This window comes from Montipora capricornis, chromosome 6, assembly GCF_036669925.1.
Source record: "Montipora capricornis isolate CH-2021 chromosome 6, ASM3666992v2, whole genome shotgun sequence".
NCBI classification, from domain to species: Eukaryota; Metazoa; Cnidaria; class Anthozoa; order Scleractinia; family Acroporidae; genus Montipora; species Montipora capricornis.
Window position 1 is genome coordinate 36,087,994 of NC_090888.1, and position 10,000 is coordinate 36,097,993.

General features: G+C 40.1%; 2 protein-coding genes across 2 annotated transcripts in view; both read right to left on the bottom strand.

Annotated features, from left to right (window-relative positions):
• LOC138052030 (ubiA prenyltransferase domain-containing protein 1-like) overlaps positions 1-520 on the bottom strand; it is a 4,305-nt gene extending 3,785 nt beyond the window's left edge. The window contains exon 1 of the mRNA XM_068898382.1: positions 1-520. This exon is cut by the window's left edge and continues 3,785 nt beyond it. Within this exon, the coding sequence (XP_068754483.1) occupies positions 1-364 (364 nt within the window). The 5' untranslated portion in view covers positions 365-520.
• Positions 521-6,035: 5,515 nt separating this feature from the next.
• Positions 6,036-10,000, bottom strand: part of LOC138052031 (potassium voltage-gated channel subfamily A member 2-like) — a 19,675-nt gene continuing 15,710 nt past the window's right edge. Inside the window, exon 2 of the mRNA XM_068898383.1 lies at positions 6,036-7,452. Within this exon, the coding sequence (XP_068754484.1) occupies positions 7,013-7,452 (440 nt within the window). The 3' untranslated portion in view covers positions 6,036-7,012. The remainder of the gene's footprint in view (positions 7,453-10,000) is intronic.

The following is a 10,000-nucleotide window of genomic DNA, read 5'->3' on the forward strand; positions in this document are numbered from 1 at the left end:
ATCCCACCAAAACCACGAGGGCAAGACTTGATATACTGTAAGAGAAAACTCCAAGCTTAACAACTTCTTTCGGAGTTAAAAGATGGTCAACTAAAGTACGATCATCCGAAATTTTGCTGTCAACTCCTTTCATGAAATCGTAATATGTATTGACTAAATTTCCGGCCGCGTGGACGCCAAGAACAGCAATCATAGATAGCACGAGTAACGTGAAACCAAAATGACCCGTTGTCTTCCAGCACAAAACCGCTCCTAGAACCACTGGAATAAAAGAAGCTGAAAACGACCATGGCCGTAATGCTAAAAGGTACCTGGACATTTTAAAGGCTCTCGTTCCATTTGATCGAGGCTTTTTATCACTCATGATAGAGAAGAGACCATTAAAAGATTGTCTTCTTTGTTCCCTTGTGTTATCTATTCCTGCGAACACTGGGCACCAGTTTTGTGTGTTCCCCACTCCCCCTCCTCATAGAACAGTGCCATTCAAGATTTAAAGTTTCCATGTGATCGTCCGGATCGCCCTAGTCGTTTCAAATATCGGGACGATTATAAGCAGGCGATCGCTGACGACCCGGGCGACTAAGACGACCTCGATTGCTTGGATAGAACTCATTCTCGTCACCAGAGCCTCGGATCGACCCCAGGCTCTGGGAAACTCTGTGTAGAAGAACATGCGCCGTAGGGTTCTTATAGCTAAAAATTGGCAATTTGAACCATACGGCGCCTGCTCACTCCTCGTGCTAACATGACTGCACCAATTAGAGACGCTTTTGATTGTTCTTCATGAAAACCAATGAGAAGACACTTTTTATTTCAGGGTCCAGAGCTCTTCTCTCAAGAGCTCTGGGGTCGAGATTGGGATAGAACTGAGCTCTATCTGGACGATCGAGGTTGTCTCAGTCGCCCAGGTCGTCAGCGATCTGCTGGGTAGTGCTTTCAAAAAATCGTCCCGATCGCCTCTGAACATTGTTTGAAACGACTAGGGCGATCGGGGCGATCGGGGCGATCCGAACGATCATATGGCTTTAGATTAAAAGTTCATAAAACAGAACAAAAAAATTGAAAAATAAAGGAAAATAAGCACGGCGTAGCGATAAATATGATAGCAGATTTTACCAGATGTTGAATTTTTTTTTTGCACCATCGCAAAAAAGGTAAGCTTTTTTATTTTACAGTGAGTGTCTGATCTCCCTGTCGACTCTTGCAGACAGCAGCGTTACATCAACTGGTCACTCATTTTGATATTATAGCGAAAGGTAAGATTGCAGTCTCTCCGGCCTTTAAGTGAAGCTATGATCATCGCAGTTATGAACGCAATTTTAGCAGTTACGTAGAGATGCCTGAAAAATTCATGACTTCAACGGGGTTCGAAACCGTAACCTCGGGATGCCAGTGCGACGCTCTAACCAACTGAGCTATTGGGAGCTGGTCATTTCACAGGCAAACCCAGGCTCGGAGGGTAAAAATTATAAGGATTTCTATGGGAATCCCGATAACAAGCTCAAAAAGATATTTACACGCAAAAGTTCTCGATAAAAAAGCCGTACTTTATAGTTAAAAGGTAAAGTAAAGTAACTTTATTTAACGTCGTTAGTTCCTTCAGCTACGAGGCTGGTGTCAATGGAAGCCGACGGTGCGCCCTTTACCCCCCTCTCTCTGTCAGTGCTGCGTTTTAAGGGGATTTAAAGCTATAGCTACACGGATCAGAGGAAAGTCGAAACAGACGTTGAAGTCACTGAGGATTGAACCGGGGACCTCTCGCTCCGAAAGCCGCGCACTAGTCAACTGAGCCACGACTGCTCCTACAGGTGACTTTCTCGGCTCTTTCTATGTGCTCCGCTCGATCGGGCACAAATGGTGACTCGGGCCACAAATAAACTATATTCCCTCCAAAAGTCATCACGGTATCCTATATTACAACTATTTAGCCAGCGTACGAGTGTCCCGGTAGATTTCGCTCACCCGGACACAATTCAAGTGATCAGTTACGTAAACAGTTTAGCCGGCGGGTGCTCAATGTCATTTTATGTTGCTGAATTCTCGTACAGAAGGTTATCTATCGCTGTCGAAAACAGTCTCGTGAAGGCAAAGGGAAAGAGCATTTATTCAGTTAAAGCAAGTTAATTAAATCTTGAAACTTCTGAAAGCAAAAGGTCGACCGCTGCCACTCGCGGACAAAATAAGACTTGCCAAATGGAATTTGAGTGCCAGAACTCCTAAGCATATTTGGACCCTCGTATAAATGATCAACTGAATATTTGTCCCTTGATCTTGGCAATTAGCCGAGGAAAGGCAACGTAACGTTAAGGTACCCACCAGCATTGCGTATAAGATGTCAAAGGGAAAATCTTGTAGCTTTCTTGGACTTCTTTTCTCTCCCGCTTTTTTTCAAGTTCTAGTTTATGCTGATAACATTGGCCAATGCGTGCGAAGTCATAATAATGAAGTTCTACCGGCTCAGTTCCCACTAACAACGGTCTTTGTCAAATAGGCCTGTCCGGATTGTGCTCGTAAAATGCTGTAAAGGTGATCACTCTAGTGGAATGCCAAAAAGTTACTACCAAAAATTCAAAACTTGCTGCCTAAATTTCTTGACATTTTTATATAAACGCTAATTAAAAGATTTGTTTTTCGTTCTTCACAATGATAATTGCTAACATCGGTAAGATTTAGCTTTAAAGAGCAACCTCTTCATTTTTCCCAGGGTGTCTCTCTCCTCATCGACAAGAGACCCTGGCAACGTAACCCTGCTTTAAAGAGTTGACACCTCTTTCAAAGAAATACCCGAAAAGAACTCCAAAGGTCAAATATACAACATCACGGAACAGCAGGAGTTGTGTTAGGCCTGTTTACAAACCAGATGTCATGTGAAAAATAAACAATAAAAGCGGCTTCTCACCATCCATTTCCGTTCATGAAAAGGGTGATGTCGTCAAAAGGTTGATAAACCTTCAAGAAATTCGCATGAATTGAAGATTTCCACGAAATTGTTGACTTTTTCGTGCTTGATAAGTGCTCTAAACCTATAATATGCTCAAAAATTGCTCTGAAAAGCAAAGCTTGCTCGAGGTGGCTAAAACCGCAAAAGGTTGCTTCAAAGTTGCAGAGCACTTACTTACTTACTGCCCATCATGCCTATGTGGCACATAGGGCAGCAACGAAATCTTTCCAACCGCTCCTATCTTTAGCCAGTTTTTCAATGGTGCTCCGGCTGTAATCGAGCTCCCTTAGTCCCTTTTTCTACAGTTCTGCGCCAGGTTGTTTTTGTGTGCCCTCTGCTCCGTTTGCTTTTAGGTTTCCAGCGCATTGCAATTCTGGCTATGATGTTGTTATTGCCCTTCAGCAGGTGACAAGGGTACGAATATCCTCCTGTTTGGTTTGCTTCAATAGCTCATCGTTGGATATTTTCCGGGGCCAGAAGATTCTCAGAGCACTGGGCTTGGATAAATTCTGCAGGCAGAATTTCGAGCAGAATAAGCGATTTTTGAGGGGAGCATTCTGCCGGCAGAATAAGCGATTTTCGAGCAGAATTTGAGCAGAATAAGTGAAAATCAGCGGCACTAATGATATGCATAACAGTTGCAAAAAAAGTTTAAAACTAAATACAAAAACTAGTGGAAAATGGGGACAGCTATTCTAAGAGTTATTTTCATAGAGTTATGTCGTAGAGTTATAGTTAAGTTTCCAAAATCCTGAAATCAAGATTTTGGAAACCAACATTCATTAAAGCTAACCTTAAGCCTAAAAACTTTTGTTTAGGCCTAATTAGGCCTAAGGTTAGCTTTTAGCATGTTTAGGATACCTTCTGTATTTCTGTATTTCTGAATTCAGGATTTAGGCCTTCCAAAATCCTGAAAATCTTGAGTTCAGAATTTTGGAAACTTCACTCTAACTCTAATGTCATAACTCTATGAAAATATTGCTAGTCAACCTTTTGTTTGATTTGATTATTTGACCCAAAATAAGATGAATTACAATTTTGCTACGCATAATGAATATCCAATTAGTTTTTTAGGGTTAGGGCAAGGCTCTTTTCTATATTTGCGAAAATAAATATGGCCCGAAGGGCCGAAAATGTTTTCGGTTACCGAGCGGAATTCCAGCAGAATAAAGGTGTACGAGCAGAATTTTGAGCAAAAAAAGCGATTTTTACGAGCACTGCGGGCAGGCAGAATAAGCCATTTTACGAACAGAATTTATCCAAGCCTACCGAGCACAATTGGGACTGGCCTAGAGTCAATTAAACTGAAAACAGGCTATTCCGTTGAAAATGGCGCGAGGTCGAAAAATAATGGTAATGGTAATGGTAATGTATTTCGACCGCACGCCATTTTCAACGGAAGAGCCTGCTTGCAGGCTAAGAGTCAATTGAAACAAAGCTTGCCAAATAAACCAATATGGAGTTTGTTCTCTTGCTTCAAGGGCCTTGACTTTATTAACAAGTCTAACTTTACTTACTCGCTTGCTCGCTCTCATCCACTGACTTATACTTTTTAAGCTACTGACTTACAATTTCGGAGCGACGGTTTTGAATAATTTGAAAAATGGCTTGTGATATCGAAACCAATTAATTCATTTTCGGTTGGTTGCTTGCTTGATTTCAAATACGGGTTCGGCGCCGGCAGAAGCGAGTCAAATAAGTCAAACGTTGATTGGCTCTTTGTAAAACTTTTTTTTGGCAAAAAGGTCAGTGGAAAGATCTAAAATTAAATCAACAGTATAAAAAGTTGGAGAATATTGTACTAAAAGCATATGGTATTCTTTAAGCAAGGAAAAGAGACTTAAAATCAGAAAAGAAAGCTCTTTATCCTCAAAGTGATGTACAACCGAATATATTATTGAGCTTAAGTACACGACGTTTTTGAGCCACGGACGGTAACCTCAAGCTTGTCTTCACACAATCACATTTGTATTGCGTAATATCTTTTCTCTAGTTTCAAAATCTGTCTCCTGTCATGCGATATATTCACCTCTGGCTGCCGTTCGTGGCTCTAAAACGTCGTCTGCTTAAGTTGTGTTGAACAGTGACTCCGCCCAACGAATAGGCCATTTCCGAGGTCAAGTCTGCCTCCTCTTCAAAGGGAGTCTTTTGTGATGATAATTAGTTCTACTTTACATATGAATGAAAACTAATTTTCATAAGAAAAACTTCGCACTAAGACTCGCTTTGAAGAAGAGGCAGACATGAACTCGGAAATGGCTTATTTCAAAATCTAGCGCTTTTTTTGTGCACTCACACAAAAACTAAGCGCAAGAAAATTGCACAAAATCCACAAAAGAAACGTGAAAACAATTTAGGAGTTTTGGTAACTCATTTTGAAAAAGGCGTGAACGGGGTTTACTTAGCCCATGAGAAGAAATATTTCTCACAACCTGACAAGAGAACATCATTTGATTTGATTAAGAAAATAACACAAACAGCGGTAATAAACATTGTATTCCAACGCATTTTTATAAAACTTGACGTTTCGTATGCTAGTCAACACACATTTTCAAAAGTGACCGTTACAATTTTTGAAAACTATATATATATCGTAAACATTGGGAGACTTTGAAAGAGCTAAAGCCTTCCCTTAATGTCAATATTAGTAGTGAGAAGTTATTGCTGTTTTAGCTATTACTCCTCATTATGTCTAGACATGTACTGTTGCAGATCATTTTTCTCAGTCTAGGTTCCAGACCCCTAATGTTTACGATATATATATATATATATATATATATATATATATATATATGTAATAAGGAAATAACTTCTTGAGGCATATGTGTTTCTAATCGGTTTTATACTTCAAACGTTTCGCCGTTTAGAGCTTCGTCAGTGAATGAAGATTATGAGTACAAGATTGCTTTATGTAAAAAAAAAAAACTTAGTACAATGGTGGAATTTCAAGGCTCATTAATTTGATGGTGTTAATCTAGATTTAGAGCTCGTCCATTGCAACCATTCATGAGGTTCTCATGCTTGCTCATGAATGGTTGCAATGGACGAGCTCTAAATCTAGATTAACACCATCAAATTAATGAGCCTTGAAATTCCACCATTGTACTAAGTTTTTTTTTTTTACATAAAGCAATCTTGTACTCATAATCTTCATTCACTGACGAAGCTCTAAACGGCGAAACGTTTGAAGTATAAAACCGATTAGAAACACATATGCCTCAAGAAGTTATTTCCTTATTACATTATCTATCGAGGCATGGCTACACCTTTCTTCTTCTCATCATATATATATATATATATATATATAGTTTTCAAAAATTGTAACGGTCACTTCATAGGGAGCCCACACAAACAGTGTGTTTGTATGTTCGAAATATAAAGAAATGTATAGGAAATATTGAAGAGTTCCTAATATAGTAAACTTACATCGAGAAATGACTATGTTAAAGCTCAAAATAACTTCAGTTGTTGTGTATTGTCATTTCTGCGGCTGAAAATGGTGAATTTGAGCGATTTGGTGGGTTTTCCGTTGACAGTTACTACACGTCCTTAGAAGGAGACAAGGGTGGAAAGCTCATTTTCGATCGCTCCAGCGTCAAGCCGATTTTCACCCAGAAATTAGAATCGCCCGTCTTTCAAATCGAACACCAGATAAACTGAAAGGTTGACGCTTCTTCTCGTGCCATTCAGTCGAAGATCCATTCAAAATCCAAGCGCTAACCGCCAAATAATTTTCGAGAAATGCAGCTTTCGAAGCGACCAGCATCCGCGGCCGGGATTTCGTGTGCCAAGGAGCAACCGTCACGCTGTTTGCTCTACACTGATTGGATGTTGCTAAACAATGCTTTTGAAAATGTGTGTTGACTAGCGTACGAAACGTCAAGTTTTATAAAAATGCGTTGGAATACAATGTTTATCACCGCTGTTTGTTGTTATTTTCTTAATCAAGCTACGATGGCCTAAGAACAAGAGTTAATACGATATCATTGATTTGTTTTGAACAATCTGTCACTAGAGGACACAAATAATAAACAGTTCTAATCGTCCCGTTGGTTGACCTTTAAGTTGCCCCTAAACGATCGTCTCTGCCAACAGTGAAGAATTGTCACTCGGTTCATTATCTTGTGGATGTCTATTGTTGTTAATTGGGTTTGACAAGCCGTTAAGACGATCTGTGGCTGGAGTTGTATTAACAGTAGTATAAAGAGCATCGGGCAATTTAATGGATCCAGATTTCCGGTTCCTCTTTCGTTGCTTCGGCTTTTCCTCACCCTTTCGAGATTTTTCAACAAGGTAGGAGAAAGATGAGCTTTCAGTTTTCATGGCTTCGATTTCTTCCTTTTCATCTCTTGGTTTGGCATTTTCGTCTTCCTCACTATCTCCAGTCACGTTTGATTGTTGACCATTTTCTCTCGAATAATAGTAAGCAAAGTTAGAAACTATAACTGGAACAGGTAGCGCTATTGCCAGAACCCCAGTAATGGCACAAAAACATCCAACCAGCTTTCCACCTACAAGGCAAAAGTTGAAAAAGTACCAAATAACGATATCTAAACGGTCCTTGGTCGCCACATGGTAATAAGTATGGATGAATGGATGAATACAATCTAAGAATTGTCCTCGCAGTGATTTGGTCTGAAGTGGTTGTTGTTTAAACATCAAACTATTGTTTGAAATTTAGGCTTGCCGACTGTCAGTTCTCTAAGAACGCTAGTTTATTGCCAAGATGATTTCTTGCGAAAAATAAAAGACGCTGTCATTTTTCATAACCCATGATGTGCTTCCAACTCGACAGAGCCAAATCTTAGACCATAATATGCCGAGATAACATTCCGTGGTTTTTTAAGCCCCGCACAAACGGAGGCAACATTGTCGTGTGTTACATGTTGCGTCCGTTTGAACACCCTGTTGAATGTTGTTGCCTGTTGTTGGGGGCTGTTGTGCGAGGATTGAAACTGGTCAAACTTTTGAGCTAACAACTCCATCCCAACATTTCTTTCGCCGAAACGTAGCGCAACAATGTTGCTCTTCAAACATTGATGGGGCCACGCACGCGCATTACATATAGTCTCCATGGAGATAGCAAGGCATTAACATTTTGAAAACAAGACGCCTATAACGGCGTATCCGTGGGATGCACAAACAGTTAGCACAAATTGTCCAGTTACAGTTTAGCACAACTACGGATAAAATTAGGAAAATGACAAGAGTTTACCAGAAAGACGAATCTGTAATTTAAATAGCAGGTATTTGTTGTAAGAACAGAAATAGAGTTTATTTCTTATTATTAATGCTGCTAAATTTTCAAATGCAAGCAATCAGCACAACAATACCATCAAAATTTACTTACTAAAGCTTTTTGAGGAAGTCCAGGATAAAAAGGTGAGATTTCTTGGGACTACTGAGTGGATCGGCCGCTTCGTTTGTGTATAAACCAAATTAGAATAATGTCTTTTTGTATTTAATTACTTTTTTGTATTTGGTTGCTTATGGCTTTTTTCTCATATCCTTGAATGTATTTTATCTTGTTTTCGCAAATATCAATCACTTCATCTATCACATACCATTTGATGCTAGTCTAAGTTTCTACTCAGGAGAGTTTTTGTAAACCTCCAATAGTCAATTCAGTTTCTACTCAGTTTTCTTCCTCAAAACCCAAATACAGCGGGCCTCTGACATTCCCCGGCCGGGACTGACGCGCTTAAGAACAAAATGACAAGACAAACTGAAACCGTTCCTTTTGTTATAGCATCATTCACAAACACTCCAACATACTGTACTCATCAGATCATTGGAAAAACGTTTTTAGAACACTTCTTTTAGTGACTTACTAGTAGTTGTATCCAGACCGCAGTCTCAGAACACTTTCTTAGCAACAATTATTATTGACACAGTCATAAGTTACTCATTCCCATCGAAAAACGCATCTATCAACGCGACTCTTTTAGGAAAGCTCGGGAAGCTTGTTAAAGAGTTGTTTAGTTACCGTTACACGTTGCGTTACTCGAACTCGTGTTTAATATAAAGAATTAGTCGCATTACGTTGCATATTAAGGATTTATTCGAGACGATCGTACTATGAGCTGTCAATCGCATCGTAAAGAGTTGTGTTGTATTATTCGGGCATCGTGATAGAAGAATATTAAAAGCTTGGAACACTCAATTACTTTGTCGTTCCGTTTATTTCGTAAAATCGAACACAACATTTGGTCCTTCGAGCCACAGAATCGCAAGTTTAGGGGCGTTTTCCCCGGGGGGAAGGGGGGGGGGGAGTTTTCGTCCTGTAATCTACACGCGTATCGGTATGTGAAATTGTGCAATTGCCCTTTTAGCACTGTTTATGCCGTCCGACAACGAAAACGACCGGATTCGTAACAGAGAATCTAGAATTCAAGATTCGAGATTACAAACAAGACAAAACATGCAAAAGAAACGCCACTCGGGGGTGCAGGGATGGCGCAGTGGTGAGAACACTCGCCTCTCACCAATGTGGCCCAGATACGATTCCCAGATTCAGCGTCATATGTGGGTTGAGTTCGTTGGTTCTCTACTCCGCACCAATAGGTTTTTTCCGGGTACTCCGGTTTCCCCTCTCCTCAAAAACCAACATCAGACTTGACTTGCTTTCATTGTTAATTTCAGTTTACAGTGTCCCTAATTAGTGCTCCAGCACTTAAATAAAGTTCCTTTCCTTTCCTTTCCTTTCCTTTCCAAACACCGAAATCAATGAGCTGTTTCAAAAAATTCAAGAACAACAGGAAAATACCCTACTGGTAATAAAGTAATAATTAACCGTTTGGAAAGTGCCTATCGCCAAAAGAATGATGAAGGTCTTGCGGACAAAATTAGCGACGAAGCTGACGATTTGGTTGAACAAATCGATCGTGAAACTATGCCTGCTCGTTCATTACTGGCTCACGCCCAAGTTCTGTTGCTGATAGCGAAGCGTCACAAAGAAGAAAAGAAAAAGAGAAGGCGGAGATGGAAGGGCGATACCGCAGGGATCGGCTTAAATGGGAAATCGAACAGAAACGCGAAGAACTACAACGCCAGGAAAAG